A 21,150-nucleotide genomic window follows, 5' to 3' on the forward strand; every position below is an offset into this window, starting at 1 on the left:
TTATTAAAAATTGTACATATAATGCACACTCACATTGGTGCATATTGAAAAGTTATTTATAAATTATTTGATAACGGATAAACGCGAAATAATTGTGTATACAGCTAGAGTATAAGTGTGAAATTCCTTTTAACGGCAACACTAAATAATTTTGTTTAGTGATATTGGATTGGGATGTGGTGTTTTTAAATAATTGAGGATTGTTGAAATATAATATATTTTTTAATTTTCATTTATTAACCCTTTTACTGTGTGCGCGCGAAACACAACTTGCATTTTTTTAAACAGCAAAACCTACTTTTAACAGATATTTCCAGATATTTGGATAGACCGAAATTGTTAAAGCCAATTTGATACCATATAGCTCTTAAATCAAAAATGACTAGATAATTATAAGTTAAAGTTTCAATAAAAATTATTTAATTTTTCAACTATTATCATAGAATTTTAGGAATTATCATGCAGTTTAAGTTTTTTTTTTGTATTCGTAAATTTTCAGACATTATTAAATTATTTTAATTTAATTTTGAGGAATTAATTAACTTCAATAACCGATAAGTTATAGCATTTGTTTAAATGTGGTATTTGAAAGTCATTACAAGATTTAAAGTCATATGAATTGCGCGTATTTCATTGATATTTAAAAATGCCAAGTAACAATAAAAAAGTGTATATGCTTTTAGTTTATGGCAAACGTTAGCGTAATTCACGAAATACCGCTAGACTTTATGCAGAACGATATCCTGAACGATATCCTGAACGATATCCTTCTCGGTTCTCGCTATTACTTTTTCCAAATTGCATATTTTTTGAAAAATAGTGTTGTACTACCTGCAAGACATGGTTATAATCGACAAAGCTAAAGGCAGTTGATTGAAGAAGCAAACGAACATGTAGGTATTAGAATATGTTCAATAAAACCCTCGATCTTCAATTAGATAAGAATTTAAGTAACAAAATTGAATTTTCTTATAATTCTTATAATTCTTATAATGTTCATAACATCAGTTATATTTAAGTTCATTTATTTCTCAAAATTAAATTTTAATGATTTATTAATGTTTGAAAACCTACGAATACAAAAAAAATAAATAAAAAATACTTGAAATTGCATGACAAATTCTATGATGATTATTGAAAAGTTTAATAATTTTAATCGAAGGTACTTCAACTCAGTAACATTTAGATTTTAGAGCTACGGTAAAAGTTATCAAATTGACTTAAGACATCATTTTGGTCTAATAAAATATGTTGTTGAAAGTATAGGTGTTACTATTTAACAAAAATACGAGTTGTGTTCGCATGAGCACAATAAAAGGGTTAAAATTTTTAAAATTATAAAAAAATGTATATTTTAATAGTCACTAACTATTTAAAAATACTCCACCCCGATTCAATATAACTACACAAAATTATTTACCTTTAAATACAATCTCATGTATATACGAGATATGATTTGCGTTACATATAAAAATTAATTTTTGTAATTTGTGCCACATAAACTGAATATAAGGGTATTATATAGTCTGCACCATTTTATACTTTCAAAAATTGTAATTTGCGCCACTTCCAATTAATAAATAAATAATTTTTATTTTGCAGATCAAATTATTGTAAACAAAAGTATATAAGTATAAGTATAAGTATATGTACGTTATTTATATTAAACAGCTTAGTAAAATTTCGAATGCAAAAAAAAATATTTAAAAATCAGTTGTCATATTATAATAATTAATAATTATAAACAAAGATACAGGGTGTCCCACAAGGATTTACTCATTGCAATATCTCACGAAATAATGGAGATATCAAAATTCTGGTTTTATAATAAAATTCACAGGGATAAGAACTACAATTATTTCATTTTTAAATTTATTTTTAAAAAATTAAAACAATATATTTTTTATTATACCAAAAAAATTAAAGATAGTCATTTTTTAGAGTTTATTTTTCTAAAAATATTGACGTTTCAAAATTTTATTTTCATTAATTTCCTGATTTTTAATATTTTTTTTAGTTTTGAGAAAAATTGCAAATTATTTAACACCGTCAAGCATGTGACCCACCGCGCCGCGCGCATTCCCATACGACGGCTGAATACTTTCCGTGTTCCTAATAGTTATAAATTTATAATCATATTTTATTTCTTCAAAACTAGAAAAAATATTAAAAATCAGGACATTAATGAAAATAAAATGTTGAAACGTCAATAATTAAAGAAAATTGAACTCTACAAAATGGCTATCTTTAATTTTTTTGGAAATAATTGAATAAAAAATATATATTTTTAATTTTTTTTAAATACATTAAAATAAATTTAAAAATGAAATAATTGTAGTTATTATCCCTGTGAATCTTATTATAAAACCAGAATTTTGATATCTCCATTATTTCGTGAGATATCGCAATGAGTAAATTCTTGCGGGACACCCCGTATATTAATTTTTTTTTTTGTAATATTAGACCTAGATTAGACACATTCGATTTCGTATCTAATTATAATTATTAGAACACAACAATATTATATCTGACACGCGTTGGTATTATTGTATTTCCGATGCAATATATCAGTTAATTTTTCTGCTGGTAAATTCTAACAATTGAAGTTGGAACTATGGCGCAGATTATGTACCTATTCCTTTTCGTTTACAGTCGTTGCGCAAATTACCAAAATGAATTTTAGATGTGCACAAAATACATGTTTAGTTTTTATATTATGGTTCAAATACATATGTACATAAATGTACCTACTCGTGGCACAAATTACAAATAATAAAATTGATGCAAAATACCATCTACCTTGTTAAGTCATTTGAATTTGAACGATTTACTCATAAAGCTTATCGAAATTTACTATTATGATATTTAAATTTTAGTTTGTTTTGAAAATTAAATCAAGAAAACAATGGAAATAAAACTGATAATGATCATGATTCAAAAATTGGATGTAGTAATTAATACCATATACATGGCATTGCAGTTATTGACAGTACTCAGTTATTTATACTCAATACTTATACAGTTTTATTTTCGTGTAATAGTATCTTATAGGTTATAACATAAAACATTACATATTATTTCTATTAACATTCCAATAACGTAAAAAAGCTCATTAATTTTGTATCGAACAATTTAATCGTTTACGGAATAATAAATTAATAAAATGTTAGGTTCATTAGCTTTGAACTTATTATAGGAGTAAATTGTGAGTGGATGAGTTAATAATTTAATTATTAGGTACGTTTTTTATATTGTATTGTTACTACGGATGATACCTACATCTGATATATATTCTTACATTTTTAAACATCTGTGTACAATCAGTAATAAGTAATAAACTAATAACTATAATACGGTGAATTATAGGTTCGTTAACTTACATTTTAATTATTTAATTAGTTTATTTATAAAATTCACGAACAAATAAGGTATAAAATATAAACATAGTAATAGCAAATTAGAATAATAGTAGTATAGAGTGAAATATAGTATCATTATCAAAACCGGAATAAATTCAAGATTTTAATAGCGTAAAAGACTACTCTCTGCACAATGTCAAGCCAGAGATAAGTAATACATTTTGGAAGTTCATGGGAAGATAAACAGGAAATAAATTGTATTAGTTATTTTGTAATTTTCAATCTACTAAGGAACCACTGACAGGCTACAGTGTTTTAATTCTTGTGTAGCGGGAACAATATGAGTTCATTAATGAGGTAACTATAAGATGGTGTTCAATTACTAACGAACAGGGCGAATTATAGTTATTGTACTAAGTGGTACCGTATAATATTGTAAGGATTTTATATTTGATGGCGCTCAGACTCGGTTACCCCACAAACCACATAACGCAGAGTGATACAATTAACAATATTTTCTAGAACGTGAAAATATTTTTTTATATAGATCGATCGCTATGTGCATTATGTACTTTTTTGGTCTAGTCTAATAGAAGCTGACCATTTTGGATAATTTCTATAAAACCAGCTAGGAAAAATGATATGTTTCGAGTCAGATTTGATTGTTTTTATACGGTTTTATCTACCGTTTTACGAAATACCAACTCTATTATGTTTCATTGTGCCATCGAGATAGCTATTAATGGTTAATGTTATACTAGCAAAATGTTAATACTTCATAATTTTAATACTTCTGTGTGTATGTATAATATTATACGAACATTAATATATTATGTATATTATATATAATATAATACATAAATGAATAAGGTATTATTTAAACATAAATATTCTGTTTGTATAGTACATTTTACTGATTACCGGTCGAACGACTTAATTTACGTAATATTATTTCAAATGTTTCCGAGTTAAGTATCTAATAATAATGATATTAGTTATGTTCTAGTAACCTAGTATTGCTTGATGTCCAATTATAATATAAAAAAGATAATTTGAATATAATATGTATTATAATTTATAACAATATAATAACTCGTTCATTTGTCATCTGAGTCATCGGATCCAAAATCAAAACACACACACACACACACACACACACACACACACACACACACACACACACACACACACACACACACACACACACACACACACACACACACACACACACACACACACACACACACACACACACACACACACACACACACACACACACACACACACACACACACACACACACACACACACACACACTCTTTCTTACGTTTCGATTTAGTGGTTAGGTTAATATAATATATTAATATAACTTATTGCATTTAAATATTATATTATTTAATATATTATTATGATTCATAATATAATATGTAGGCCGATTGTACATGTTAGAGTTGCTTTTAACACTTGCCTACATAATGTAAGATATTTGGTGTATAGTTTCAGTAACAAGTTCAACTTTAACGAGTATCGTCGTGATGCTTTACTGTTTTGTATTTTTTCTTGCGTGTTATCTCTACCGGTATATATATATATAATATATATATATATATATATATATATATAATATAAACAAATATATTCTGGCATTTGATATTTGATTTCCATTTTCCACACTCAAACAAACTTACAAGTCCTCAATACATTATGCATATATCTAAAAAAAATATCATAATATAAGTCATAATATTGGGTATACCTAATTTTTGTACGCAGAATTGAAAGTAAATACTATATTCACTATGACTATAGATGCAATATATTGTGTACTTTCTTAATAAGCTCATATTATATTATGATTTTATCTAATAGTCTATTAAATTAATTGAAAATTAGGGCCTAGCGACTACTATGTACTGAAAATGGTAGAAAAGCGCGTATAAAATATAATAAATCGTGGGCTGGACCTCTAAAAGATATTATTAAGAAAATTATTTATTTGTGCTAAACTTTTTGCATAAAAAAATTAATCAATATTCAACTAATCGATTCTTAAATACTATTATACAATATATCGTTGAGTACAAAAAAATTTAAGGGTTTTTTATAGCCCTATTTCATTTTATTTATCGTTTATTTCAGTAGTCCTTAACCTTTTTGTTATTTTAATAAACATCCTTCACGTTAAGTATTATAAATTGTCCATCATAAATAAGAATAATTTGTTTAAAAAAAAAATATACATTTAACATGTTTATAATATTAAAGTTTGGATGTTTGCAATACTTATAACTCTGAAAAATATTTAAAAACAGATTACTTATACCTATTTTTCTTTTAAACTCATTATTTGACGCCTTAATGTTTGTGTAGTAATTAAACACAGTATATGTTATGATACAAGAAGATCATAAAATAATTGTTACACTACACGTGACACTTAGTTAAAAAGTAAGATTTAAAAAAAAACACTAAACGTATAATGCAAATATCTCGTAGATGATGTACCTACAACAGTTATGTGGACATTTTCTTTAAATTATACATGTCACCTAAAATTTGTTTATTTCTATGACATATGACTACTTATATGATGTACTCACTCCCACGATTTATTGTCCGTATCATATCGTTAACGTTATATGATAAATTAGTTATTAACCAATTGCTATTCAATCCTACAGAAACCATAATATGAAAATTATCATAAGCATTTAAATATTCCAAAAAGTATAGTATATAGTATAACTTTATAACTTATTTTTTTGTACAATATATATATATATATATATATATAGTATATAATTCAAATATATCAACTTAAAAGTAAATAATTAATGAAACCAAAAAAAAAAAAATAAAATATGAAATTAGGCAAAATTATAATTCGTTTGTCAATCGTTTATAGATCAAGCTTCAAATCGGACCAACAGATAATAAATCTAATATCTATTTTTCAAAATCTAAATGATTCTAGTCATAATAATATGATAGCTTTTACACTTCAACAGTTTTTACGGTGATAAGTTGTATTTAAATGTGTCAAATTGTACTACTCACGAAAATTCTAAAAACACTTCAGGTTTGGAAAATATATTAAATTGCTTTATTTAGTTTATTAAATATATTACAGATAATTTCAATTCATACAAAATACAAATTAGAAAGACCATGTTTTGATCTGGTGACTCCCAAATCACCGATAACTGATCTACCGAACTCAGTCGTCTATATTATGATCTTCACGTCTGTTACTATTATCAATTATCATTGATAACTATATACTATAATAATATATACTATGAATACTTATTATCATTTATTGCTAATTTTTATAAACAATGGTATTATATAATATATTGTATATCGAAGAATATCTTATTATATTACAAGACGTTAAATAAAGTTAGATAAAGCAAATAAAGCAAGCAAAGAGGGGAGATTTTTAGTTACGAGTTACCGAATAATAAAAACAAATTTTCAGTACTATTAAGGTATTATTAAGTTAAGTTGATGGAACACTCTACTTCAAAATCAGTAGAGCAGCCACCAATCTATGACTTAAACCTCGACTACCATAGGATATCCTACTACAACCCAAAGAAGACACGTCAATCTCAGATTTTGATCTGGATTTATAAGCTAACCAAAATTAAAAAATCATTGTAATAATTTAAATATTGTTATAAACATAATATTGTAATCATATTGATCGTATATTGTACCTAAAATTATAAAAATATCTGGTGTATTGACACAATTAAATTAATTGATAAAAAAAGTCAGTATGGCTCTAATATACAAATTAATGTACAGATTTTAAATTAAATGTACAGTTTAATCGTGGGTTAATATTATTTAGACGATTTACCCAAACACTAGGTTCAAATTGGGTTCCATAATTTTTATATTAACGTAGTTGTCACTCTGACGGTACACTTTTGACATACTTCAAAACTATAGCAAAGAGTAGATACGATAAGATCTCTCTATATATTTTTACTCTATGTTATGTCGTATTACCTATTTAGTTTATCTATATTATAATATTTGCCTAAATTATTTCACCGAAGTCGACGTATAAAATGGCGGCGTATCGTGTGAATTATTTACACATAATTTATTGTTGTTTCATAATATTTAGGTGTAACCAAGGACCTGTATCATTACCATAGTTGAATTATTAATGGAAACAAAGTATGTGTGTTGATACATGGGGCAAAATACGAAACGAAAAAAATGCTGTTTATAAATAATCGCGAAACGTGCAATTATAATAATGTATACACTATACAGCTGTTCGGGGGGAAAGTATAAAAAAACACACTTAAATATTGGTTAACGTCGTTTATAAAATTCCGTACTGTTGGAGTCGTTAGGTACCAGCTTGTGTTAAAACTAATCAAAGTTGAAAACAAAAACTACCACATACACAGCTTTTGAAACACCACTACAGATAAATTGGTTACCACCGTGACGTGTCATGGTTTATGAACTGCTTGCGGTATATTGGATTGTACAATATTCGGTTACATTTATTTTGTGGGATGAATAGATATTTTTTTTTTCGTATTATTGATTTTTAATAAACAAGTTTCGTTAGTATCGGGTATAAATTCTTTTCAATTTTATAATCAAAATAATATATCGTCAAATTACAAAATAATAATAATTTTAATTCTTAGAGGCGTTCTTACAATATCCGGCTAAAGTAACGGATACTTAACTGGACATTGTGAGAACCAGCCTTAGTGTTATTTTTAATAATAAGCTGATAAATAAACATATTAATTTCGTAACCAAAATCGTATTTCATAAGCTATATTTAATAATAGTGTGTATTAAAATAAACTATCTAATTGCAATTAGGACTTAATTTAATAAATAAATTTAAAATGATATTTTTGTTGTTCATTGTCCATGACAACTAACATCAGACAACCAGAGTAATTAATAGGTTCATTAATTATTGATTACTTCATAAGCTAAGATATAATTATGTGATCACAATTATTATTATAACTAAATGGTCTAAAAGTACTAAATCATCAAGATATCCAAAACATAATTTAAATTTAAGGAGATTATTATGATGACATATTTTTTTGAATTAGCTTAAAAAATATATAATTTTTGTTTCAAACAATTATTAATCAAATTAATTCATTATAAAACAAATATTAAATTTATATTATTTTGATTAAAAGCTAGAAACTTGGAGATGAATAATAGAACGAGATTTAAAACTTTTTCTATATTTATATTTTCTAATGAAACAGATTAGGTAATGATTATATTTAAAGAGGATGTTAGAAAAAACATACGAATCTCATTAAAATTTAATCATTCTTAGCATAAAAAATAAAAATTGTCTTAAAATGAATTTAAATAAATTATTATGAAGTATTATAAATTTAAATGAATTAATGTAGGTACAAGTTCGGCTTGAAAATATAAAAGAATAAAATAACCTTAAACATCTAAATGTATTTACCTATCATTAAATATGTAGTTAATTATTATACGTATTTGATAAATAAAAATAATTGTCAATTCAAGGATTTCATTATAATAATAGACAATGGCACAATTTAAGTGATTAAAATTGCCAAATTAAATTCATAACCGAAATTTATTCAACTTTTATTAAATTACATTGTTTTGGAAACAGCCAATATTGGTCTATCATATTTTGATCAAAAAAAAAAAATATTAAAAATAAAAATGATAATTCAATAGTTTTTTTCTACGAAATTATAAGATTAGGAAAGGCATAGACTTGTAATGACAAACAATTAATATAGAAAAAAACAAAAATTTATTTTAGTTAATAATCAACAGTTATTAACAACATTATATAAGGAAAATTGTCTATACAATTTATAGAAGATTCAATGATGTTTGGTTAGGCTGTAATCGCTATGAATGTTCTACTTCTTGTAATCGAAGCTGTGTCCGTGACCGTATGAAGACAGATCTCCACTGAAGTGGCCTCCAAAGCCGTATGACGATAGTCCATAACCGGAGCCGTAATTGGAACCGTAACCCAAACCGATATCAGACGTTGCATGTTCAGAGCTATAGCTGGATGTGATCAGAGGGGCTGATTCGTGCACGACGACTGGGCTGGCTACTGGCACAGGGATTTGTTTGACTACTGGAACTGCGTATGGTTTGGACACGGGTACGGGAACGTCGTGGACAACAGGGACTGGGTATGGGGATGCCACTGGACGAGGAACTGGCCTGTCGACTGCGTATGGGACTGGCCTTTCGACCGGCACGGGGTATGGGGCAGGTACTTTGACTGGGTATGGGCTGTCAACTGCGTATGGCACTGGGTGTGGTACAGCGACGGGCACGTCGTGTTGAACTGGTACTGGGTATGGGGCGGATACTGGTTGAGCATGTCGGTTGATGATGTGCACTTCCTTGGAGATCGGTATGAGTGGACCAGTGGTCGGTGCTGGGGCGCTGGAGTATCCCAAACCGGATGACAATCCAGAACTAGAACCATAGCTTAAACCAGAACCGTATCCCAAACCGGAGCTGTATCCGAGACCGGAACCGTATTTCAAACCGGAGCTGTATCCCAAACCGGAGCCATAGGTCAAACCGGAGCTGTATCCTAAACCGGAACTGTAGCCAAGACCGGAACCGAATTTAAGTCCTGAGCTGTAGCCCAGACCGGAGCCGTAACTGAGGCCCGAATTGTGTCCCAGACCAGATAGTTCAAACAAGGTTCTCTTTTTGATCTTCTTAGTACCTTTGAGCGCGTCGGCACTGACGAGGGCTACGATGGCCAATACAACGACAGCTGTTGTCTGAAATCACACGCAGTATACGGTTAATAAGGCAAAATATACTAGAATAAAATAGTCCCTCAGAAAGTATGTCAACTATTTTTAAGTCAAAACATTGCTATTTCGTTACAGTAGAGGCAGGTAAATATATTATATATTAAGCAATGAAACGAATCGCTATAAAATCTTTATATATATAGGTACTTACGATTTTCATCGTGTTGAATGTCGATGATTGGAAGGAGCTCGGTTGAATGATGATTACTGAGCTTGGCCCATCGACTATATATATGTTTGCGGGTGTATGGCGAGTGTCCGGACTTCATGTGCGGTGGTGAAAAAAATTAAAACGATGACAATCCGGTCGGTGGCAATGTCGAGAACCGGTACCAATGTATAATGTTGTGTCATCGTTGTTGTTCGTCGCAAATGACAAAATCTGGAATATTATTGAGTTCAAGGTGTCTTCGGATCACGTAATATCTCATGCATTATACTATACATAATATTATAGATGATGGCGTGTCGCGGTGTATTCCTACTGTTTAGACGTATGCTTGCTAATTGTTGAGTGCAGAATTAATTATAATATTATACTCGAAAGTCTATCGAAAATAGGGAACCGTCTGTGCACGAGTCGAGTGTCGTGAGATTTCGGAATCCGTGACCGAATTTCACGCTCTTTCAGTTTGAAACCATTATGCGATATTGTTTTACGACCCGTTTGCATTCAAATCCGCGTGAACGAATGTGTACGGTGGATGGTGTGCGCTCGAGTGTATTTTTTAATCCCGTACACAGTTAGTAATATTTGCTGTTACGGTTGTTAATCAGTAATATAATATAATATATTATATTTAAAATTATTTTTATTCAATCATCTTTATATTATAGTATATACGTGAATATTAGGTGTCATGAAATATTATGACGTTTTAAGTCAAAAAAATTGCTTATTATATTTAGATTCAGAGCAGGTCGATGCTATGTATAATATGGACAAAAAAGACTATTGATAATGATATCATGTGTTGTTTATTTTGTACGTGTTACAGTAGAAAAAATATTTCGATCTTCAACATCTATAGATGCTTCTGTTATCAAATCATTTCAAGTCTTGGGACTTGGGAGGTAAAAAGTAAAAATGTCCAATACTTTCAAAAGACAATTAAGGAAAAACATGAGTTAATCTTGGACATAAACAATTTTTTTTGTTATTATTATTAATAAAGAATAAATTAAAATTTGAAAATGTGTAGTCCTAATATTTGTATAAATATTTCAATGAGACATGACATAATTTTCATTTTTAATCTTTTTATACAATTTGTAGATATTTTAAATATTTGACTTTTCTTTAGGTTTTTTCGATTTATGTGTAATTAAATGTTTTTTGTAAGTAAAACACCTTGAAAATAGTTGAATACAAGGTATCTTTTGAGAATTTCTTACCGAAATACAAAGCTACAATTTTTTTAGTTATAATTTTCAAACTTAAGTTCAAATTTTTACATAAATCATCAATGTTATAAACATTTACAACGTTCTTCTGTAATTCAATTAAAAAACAAAGAGGAGTAAGTAAGCCGGTAACTATTTTTCAATATAGTCGGTGTCAAGTTTACCGCGTCTGAAATATTTTTAAATATCTATAACAACAGATTATGAGGAACCTTGTTTTAAATTTTCAAAATTTTCAACTATTTTAACTTCGGAACATTTGTATCAATATTTATGTGAAAAAAACTAAAATAATTGCAAATATCAAATTTTTATAAATAACTTAATGGTAGGTCGTGGAAATTTTTTATTTTGACATCTTAAATGTACGAACCATTTTTACTTCCCATCAAAATAGGTACTAATCAAAGTTTAATTTTTTCTTACTCGTGTATACAATATAATATATACAATATATTGATAAATTCGTAATGATCTCGATCATTTACAAATTATTTTGTAGTTAAAAATGTATATACATTTCAACGTCGATACTAATGACATACACATTTAATTCCTTGTAAGTGGTTATTGTAGAAACCCAAAAATTTCAAAAATATATAGTTATGTACAATATTTTGATATTTACATTTCAAGTTCAAATTCGACAGAATCGTAAATTTATAAGAAAATTAACAAATTTTTTCGTACCTAATTCAAAAAATATTATTTGTTTTAAATTGAAACTCTACGTTAATGTCTTTACTATTATTTATCATACATAATTATAAAGTTTCAAAAATATTTAAATAATTTGTAAGAGCTATGCCTATTGTCTATATTATATAATTTCAACTTATTTATACCATAACTATGGCAAGCCTGTGTTGTCTCAAATGTGTATAGTAAAAATGTATAGATATAATATGAATTTATATGAACTATTAGAATAATAAATTTAATAACTTAGGTAATAAATGTGATAATTTGGCAAAAAATAACTTGACTTGTCACATTGCTAATTATAACATAAATTACTATAATATTATAGCAATATAAATATATCTTAAAATGTAATTAGTATTTTGTAATATAGGCTGACAGACTGTCTCCGCTTAGAATCATTTTTTGTATGCTATGATTTATATTTGAATTAAAAATATTATGTATCACATGCATAACAGTGACTTATACTCAATAACGAGTTACACTTGATATCCGCCTACTGTACAACAGATCGGTTACACACTCGCCCACATTTAAGAAATATATAGTCAACAACGAAAGCTATCCATTTCCAATTTTAAAAGTGATTCAATTATTAAAAATATTGAACTATTGAAATATGATGTTTGATTGAGAAGCGGATTGGGACAATATGAAATCTCTCGTCGTTTTACCAGTTCGGTCCGCCCTCGGTTTGATTGCTTTACATTTTTATTAACCATCGAACAAACGAATGACCTATATTTTTACTCGTTTTGAGGTATTTTTGTGAATATATGTTTGAAATCTCCCGTCTACCGCAGACAATAGAACAACCGATGGGCGACGATTCGTGCGTTTTTTTCGATTTAGATACATATGCCACTGCGGCGGCGACATAGGTAGTAGCAGTTATCTAAGGATAACCTGTTCGAAACGTATAGGTATGTTTAGCGATTAAATCGTCCAAGCTTGGAGAATATTTGCACATACATGCAATGTGCGTCAGACGAGGGGGAAATAAAACGAATACTCAAGCAAACAATATATTATATATTTATATTGAATGAATTCGTTCACGAAAACTGTTCGATTTAAAACACGTCGTGTCGAGCGACTATATTATAATGTTATTATAATATTGAGTCATGTCATTTCACCCATAATAATATATCGCAGAAGTGTGTATATTATAATATAATATATCGTATATACACACATCATTACACTTGGGCGCATTATAATAATACGCATTAACGCTAAATATTACATTCAAAAGCCTTCCGTGGCTTGTGTATCATATAAACGATTATATATTACAATGTTACATATGCGCGCGGCGTGTTGTGTTTGTGTTTGAACAGTGCAAAGTTGTGTCGTCTTTTGTGCGACTTTGTGAGGGTCGTGATTTTAACTATCGTTATCAAATTTTGGTATCGTTGTGGTGTCGTCGGTTTTCACGTTTGGCCAAAACACCATTCAAAGTAAACGTTGGGTTGTTATCTTTGTTCTGCACAACGCCACGGTGGAGCACACTAAACCAGTAGCTGTATTATAGTTGTTACCGTTCGATGTGCATACAAGGTGATTTTTTTTTTGATATTTTCTTTACCGTAAAAACGGGTGATATATTATATTATATTGTACCTACGTGGTTAAAATTTTAAATTGTCGAGGGTAAAATCATACTCGTAGTTTTTGAATAATTTTCACAAAAGAACGATAGGGGCCCATAATAGTTGGAAAACACAACAAGTAAAACCGGTACTCAATCCAGACAATTGTGCTGGGAATGCTCATTTTTTCATTCATCATACTCACTAGTAATATCAAATATATTATTACTTATTACAATGAATAAAATATATTTGATATTTGAAATTCAATATAATAGCATCACAATTAATTATATTTATTTTATCGGTACCTAAGTCCAAGTATTTCGATGTGAAATATCGTGTGAATTGTAGGTGGATACAAAACTAGTGTTATACATTTAATAAATACATTTTGTTGATATTCATTTTTTATTGTCATTGTGTGGGGAATGAATTATATTCTAGGTGGGGGCAATTCTCTTCCCCTACAGTATACTTGGATATAACACTGAGTAAAACTGAACGAAGAAAACATGTGTCCTGTGCCTTAATACGATGACGCTCGGTTTGCTAAATAACTAATCACCATGTATAGTATATTATGTAAAATTATAATGTAATGTATGTATTATACGATACACTATTACGGTGGTAAATGTCATCCGGTAATGTCGAGGTGGCGGTAGACGTGAGAATACACATACACATTACATTAGTCTAGTTTGTATAAAACTTCCACTTCGCGAAATGGTCAAACATTATAATTTTATAATGTTTCTCAAATTTTCTTCGTCATACACTCATACGTACTGCAGCAATCGTTTTTTTTTTTATATATTCCCGTGTAAAACAAGCTCAGTACACGTGTTTTTTTTAGACTTGAGGTATATTATTTAGTATGCTTATTCAGGCACATATACAATATGTCCAATAAATAATTATAATTATATACCTATATACTTTATAAGTACCTACCAATAGACACGATTGCGCTAATAGTAGTTGAGATTAGAGGGAGCTGAAGTCTTACTATAATAACATTGAATAAGCTTTAAAGGAATGTTGGCTATGTTTGTTGGGACGAGGGGTGGGTTAGCCTTTCCCCATATTTACGCATCAATGGTCACCTATCGGGCTATCCCTGCTATAACATTATAATAATACACACAGTAGTATACCACATACTGTCCCTAAGTATAAAGTAACTTTTTCGGTAATTACCTAACCTAACCATAGGTGCACAAAAAACAGATTATTGGTAACAATTGTATATTATGCAACAGAATACTGGTATGTTTATCTTTTAAGAATTTTCGATGGTTCTGTAGAAGTATATTGTTTGGAAGAGATCATTATTTATAGACTTTGGTGGGAATTGGAAAATGTTTAAATTTTATCTGTAAATGTTTTGCACGTATGTATAAATATTAAATACATCATAATACAATACAAGAAAGCATTTTTATAAATCAGTAAGTACTGAAAAAAAAATGAATTCTTGACCCAATAAATTTATCACTGTTTAGTATACAACAAACAATACAAAAATTAATCTCTAACATTGGTAATATATTTAATGATTTACATTTTATTTTAATGCAATATACATTCTGAAAAACTGCAAGAGTTATACTATAATTAGATAATTTTATTCATTAGTATTTAGTTATGATATTTTCGATTTTTTTTTTTAAATACCGCAAGTTGAAAAAGATGACGCTACATTTGTATAAACAATTTAACAATCTATGTAAAAAATAAATTAATCAAAACTATCGTTAAATAATTATAGCTTAAAAATATTTATTATGTTGAATAAATTAAAAATATTTACTTAATGTTAAACTCGTAGAAATAAAATACCAAATTAATTAAAAAATTATGTATATACTTGAGCTGCTGCGTTACCATCCATGTTTAAATGAACTTATAACAACAAAATACAACTATTTATTAAAATGTATGTTACATTCGAAGAGGTTTTTTATCCTATAATTGTATACAAAATTTAAAAAAAAATAGTTTTTTATACTTTTAATAAATTATTAACTGATTGTTTATTAATTAAATAGGTACTGAAAAATACCTTAAGTAACAAAATTAATGATTATTTAATTTTATTGAGGCAATATTATTAAATGAAATTGGTAGATAGTAAAAAAGCATGTTTAAAAAAAAAATGTGATTACTCAACATTCAAACGTGGTAATGACATACTTAGTACCAGATTTTTTACTTTAATATTTTTTTTAATAAAAAAAAAAATTAAGTAATTTAAATACATTTTTTCAACCCTATTTGTGTAAATTTTATGAAAGGAAAAACCATACATACTTGAAACGAAATATATTCTTTAATATTTAGTTAATTTTGTGATACAAACTTTGTTTTAATAATATTTCATTTTGTAGGTTATATCAGATTTAGTCTAGTAAGTGTACTCACAAGTATCAAGATATAATGTCAATTATTTTGTGGACAATATGCTGTACATTTTTTAATAATAAAGGTGTCTCACACACGAAGCTATAGGTTTGTCAATTGTCAATAAAAAAAAAACTCGACAGATATATGCATTTTTCAGAATAATAAATTTAAAATTTAAAAGTGAAGTTTAACATTTTTTCTTCTAAAAAATTATATAATAATGTTAAGTTATCCAAAAAAACGACTACGTACCTACTGGAATTTTAATGTGTAGATATTAAATAATTCAGCTCGTTGATTGAAATATAGGGTTTTGGTATTGTCTAAAATTAGATAATTCAATATAATATTATTATCATTTTTACGAAGACTATAAAAGAATAATTACAAAAAATATGTATCATGGTTTTATTTAACATTGTCTCATCCTTTCTATTCCAATACAAAACTGTTATGTCTCGTGATTCAAAGAATAATAAAACATATAATAAATATGTATTTTGTACATAGAATAAAATAATTGATTATTTGGAACTGTAATAAAATGTTATTGTTGAAACATTATTTTCCGCATTGCGGATGTTTCAAAAAAGCATACAAAATTTCAATATTATAATGTAATATTTTCAACTCTTTGAATGTAAACAAATTCAATTTTTTCTTGTACTCACTTTTTCATTAGTAAGTATAGAGCAATATTTATTTTGTACAGGATATTATTTGTTTAAAATATTCGATAACCTTGCCTGAGTGTTTACGCGCGTCCTAAGTGTTCAAATAGCGCCACATGCAATACAATACAGTCACTCCACTTATTTAATTATTTATATTCTAATACAATAGATAATATTTTGAAGCAACGGCTAACGAAAAATATTTTATTACCACAATGGGTCAATAAATTGCAAAAAATATCTGTTAATAATATTTGAAACCTAAATGAACAATGTTGTGATCTACTCCTTAAATACTTTATAAGTGTTAACTATTATAACGCTATATTTAGTATATTTATTATTTCCGTTACGCTTTTAGCAGCAGGAGATGGAGATTAAACTCGAATCATCTATTTTACGTTATTCATTGTTAAATATATTTTTAAATAACATGTTTTTTTTTTCTATCGCCGGATATTGAGTTACTGAAATATTTCTGTCACAACATTAAACTGAGCGTAGTCTATATATATTATTAGATATCTTAGAAATCCAGCATAAAACATGTACATAGAAGGGAAAAATATGTATTTCCGCATTCTGTTAATTCCCTACAATTCAAAAACTTCTTTTTTTTTTAGTTTGACATTATTAACTTTTTCAAACGTTATCCATTTATATCTAAAAATTTAATCTAATTTTAATATTCAAAAGTTCACTCGTGACATATCTGTCCTATATTATTTTTCATATCATATGTAGGTATGTGTTACTACCGTTGATCATTTTCAAAGTAATTTTCAGAAATTTTAATTAATATGCTTTCATTAATTTTATATGCATCAAGTATAACAATAAAGCAATAATTCAATATTGTATTTTTTTTTTTTTTTTTTTTTATTGATCAAAAGGACATCGGCGACAACGGCCATTAGTCTTAAACTTTACATTATTGATTACATTTTTTTGGTATTTTAAATATGATAATTTTAAATTAAGTCGTACAATTCATATTTTCTTAAAAAAGACAAAATTTTGAATGTGGAGTCTGCATTTGGACCGAGGGCTGCATCTAAGGTGGTTGGGATGTTCAGCTGATCGAGTGCCTCTGTGTATTGTCGGCATTCTGTGAGGATATGATGAACTGTTAGTTCGGTGCCACATGTTGTGCAGTTAGGTTTTTCGTCTTTTGTCATGAGGTAGCCGTGGGTTAGCCGAGTATGCCCGATACGAAGTCTGTTAATGATAACTCTAATATTGTATTATAATGTATGTATGTAGCTATTGTTGCTTTCGCTTAGTACAGATAGGTAAATATATTGTTTCGATAAAATATTTACTTCCGATTTACCGTGAATCTAGTTGAAATTATTTGATTTTATTCAATTAATGCAAACTATTATGCTTTTAAGTACTGCTCGTATATTTTGCTCATTTTGTCACATTAAAATCCTTTTTAGAAAGTCATATGCATGAGATTAAAAATTAATACCTATGGCAAGTGTTGTATGTACAATATGAAAAGTATACGTTTTTGTCTGATATTTTGACGTAGGCTTTAAAATGAACAAAATATGTGTTACGGATTTGTTTTTATTGAATTTTATTATATAACATCAAATTAAGTATATAAGTCTTTCGTGATGTGTACTCATTCAGATCTAGATGGGTACCTACTACCTATGCATAAGCCAGAGACGTTTGAAGACTTAATATTGTTCTTATTATTAATTCGCTTGAAATGTAATAAAACATTTTGTATTTGATTTCACACAATGCACCTATCCTTCTGAACTTTTCTTTCCTCCACTATATTTTGGCCGTCAACGCAAGTTTTTATTTTGGCTTTGTTGCATAACCGACAGGATTTTCTCAACCTCGAAAACTCCTGACCTGTATTGTGAATATATTCGGCTTCACGACCTACCTATACACAATAGGGTCGTTATTGTCTTTCTTTTTATACCTTTCTATACTTTTTATTATTTCCCTTTTTTAGTACATTTTTTCTTATTTTATAAAGACACATATAAATATATATTATTATTTATACAAAATATCTCATTATATTGTTTTACCCAGAACAAACCGCAAAATATACAGAGTGATTCATTTAAATGGGTACACTAATTATTTCGAAAAGAATTTTTTTTAAACCTCTAGGTTTATGTTTTTCTAAAACCGTATGATATTTTAATTTTTTTTTACCCTTATATTTATTGGTGAAATCCCTATAAACTTTTGATTTTCAAATGGTAACATATTATAATAAAAATATTATGAATTAATAAAACCATTTTTATTATAAATTTACGCGTTAACATTTTATATTTCGTTGATTGGTTTGCGAGTTACATCTTCTCAAAGTATTAGTGTTTGAAGGAGGTGTTATAGTTGGTAAAATGTAAATGCGGCATGTTTATACTATTTCTTCATTTGTTAAGTCCAGAAGCTATAACTGATAAACTCTATACCGTATGACCTAATAGGTAACAATATTGATATAATAAAGGAATATGCAACAACAACAGTAACAACTCCAAGAGCTATACTGGGAGAAACGTCAGCACAGGTAATAAAATATTATTTATATTTATTTATATATATTTTTTATTTTATAATTGTCGTTCGTCCAAATGACCGTGTCCATTTGACGCGCGCCAAGATTGCCGCGTCGAAATGACGGGACACCCATGTGGAACGTCAGAGGCACTCACTGGACGGTCCTTCCTCGCCATCTTCCCAAGTCAAGGATAATGCAGCGCGCCCATGCCGTTTTTGAGGTTGCTTGCCATCTAGCCTGTCAGGCACCGATTGTAGCGTTTCTCGCCTGACGTTTCGCGGTTGCTTTGGAAGGTCATTGTTCGCCGGGCTCCAAAACGGCGTGCAGTCGGGACCTGATACTACGTCTTTCCAATCCGAGCAGATCGACGGGTGGTATGCAGGCCAGAACCAGAGCGGCATGGTCCGACGCGGTGCAGTAGGACCGGATCACCCTCATTGCGGCAGTCCTCTGTGGACGGATCAAGATCGCTCTGATTCTGGCGACATCTGTGATCCAGACAGGAGTAGAGTACTTACAACATTTAAATAATTATCTGTGAGATTGTGATTAAAATAAATTTGTCACTATACATATATTTCCAGTTTATCATTTATTATTCTTTGGTTGGTATGTCCAATTAGTCGATAAGTTAATTAATGATTAGGGTTCAAAGTACAATGGCAATTTTTAATTAATTGTTATTTATTTTACTACCTTGGGTTCAACGATATAAAATTTATGACTAGCTTCTGGTCTTTACAATTATTGAAAACATTTTGAAAACCACCAATACTTTGAGAAGACGTATGTCACAAACGAATCAACGAAAAATAAACATTTTAACGCGTAAATTCACAAAAAAATTGGGATTATTAATTCGTGATATTTTTATTATATGTTACCATTTAAGAATCTAAAGTTCATAGTGGTTTCACCAATAAATATAAGGGTGAAAAAAATTAAAATATTATATGGTTTTAGAAAAATATAAAACAGAAGTTTAAAAAAAGTTAATACTTTTCGAAATAACTAGTGAACCCACTTAAACGAATCACCCTGTAGATGTCAAAATAAAATGTTCATTTTCTGGTTCATTTAATTTGGATTGAATTTACCTTTGCTATATTATAAAATTGTTGGATTAAATTAAACGTTTGATAGATGATAATGTATTAAAACGATCTCGTTGAATAGTTATATACCAACTTTAGTAGATATTATACTCTTGTATATTCATACAGGGTGTAACAGGTCTATTTGACTAATAATATAACTTTTTTTTCTAGGTTTTCAATATTTCAAAGTTTTTTTTTTTTGTAATGATTTCTAGAGCTCTGCGCTATAATTTGTATATGTTATATTATTTATTTATTTTTTTTAAATATATTTATTTAATTTGAACAATCTGAAATATTTATAATAATCACTGCAATGTAGGGATACATAATAGGTTATGATTGACTTGAATGAAGAAGCTATTCAATAATAGTACTTCATGGCGGGATAGTAGTGATTAGTGGACTAGTTAACTAGTCAACTAGCAGATCATGGCACCAGCTACGCTTTAAACATCGGCCAGGGTCGCCCGTGATTATTCGAGTGGAGAGGCTTTGCATGGGA

General features: G+C 28.4%; 2 protein-coding genes across 4 annotated transcripts in view; both read right to left on the minus strand.

Annotated features, from left to right (window-relative positions):
• Nucleotides 1–9,157: 9,157 nt before the first annotated feature.
• Nucleotides 9,158–10,498, minus strand: LOC107170957 (uncharacterized). The gene is made up of 2 exons (XM_015521181.2): nt 10,368–10,498; nt 9,158–10,180 (listed from the first exon to the last, which is right to left on the minus strand). Exons 1-2 carry the CDS (start codon nt 10,374–10,376, stop codon nt 9,287–9,289), a joined length of 903 nt encoding a protein of 300 aa, XP_015376667.1. The 5' UTR covers nt 10,377–10,498; the 3' UTR covers nt 9,158–9,286.
• A 7,385-nt stretch (nt 10,499–17,883) lies between these two features.
• LOC149058366 (uncharacterized) overlaps nt 17,884–21,150 on the minus strand; it is a 476,835-nt gene continuing 473,568 nt past the window's right edge. For 2 of the 3 annotated variants that reach the window (XR_016190470.1, XR_016190469.1), the window contains exon 3: nt 17,886–18,221. Coding sequence is in view for 1 of the 3 variants with exons in the window: in XM_089220734.1 (XP_089076860.1) it covers nt 17,975–18,221 (247 nt within the window). In the remaining 2 variants the exon portion in view is untranslated. Of the gene's footprint in view, nt 18,222–21,150 lie in introns of all 3 variants that reach the window. The other variant, XM_089220734.1, reaches the window with a different exon arrangement.

The sequence above is a fragment of the Diuraphis noxia genome, unplaced genomic scaffold (assembly GCF_037042655.1).
Source record: "Diuraphis noxia isolate RWA-SAM2 unplaced genomic scaffold, SU_Dnox_SAM2 contig0002, whole genome shotgun sequence".
Classification (NCBI taxonomy): Eukaryota; Metazoa; Arthropoda; class Insecta; order Hemiptera; family Aphididae; genus Diuraphis; species Diuraphis noxia.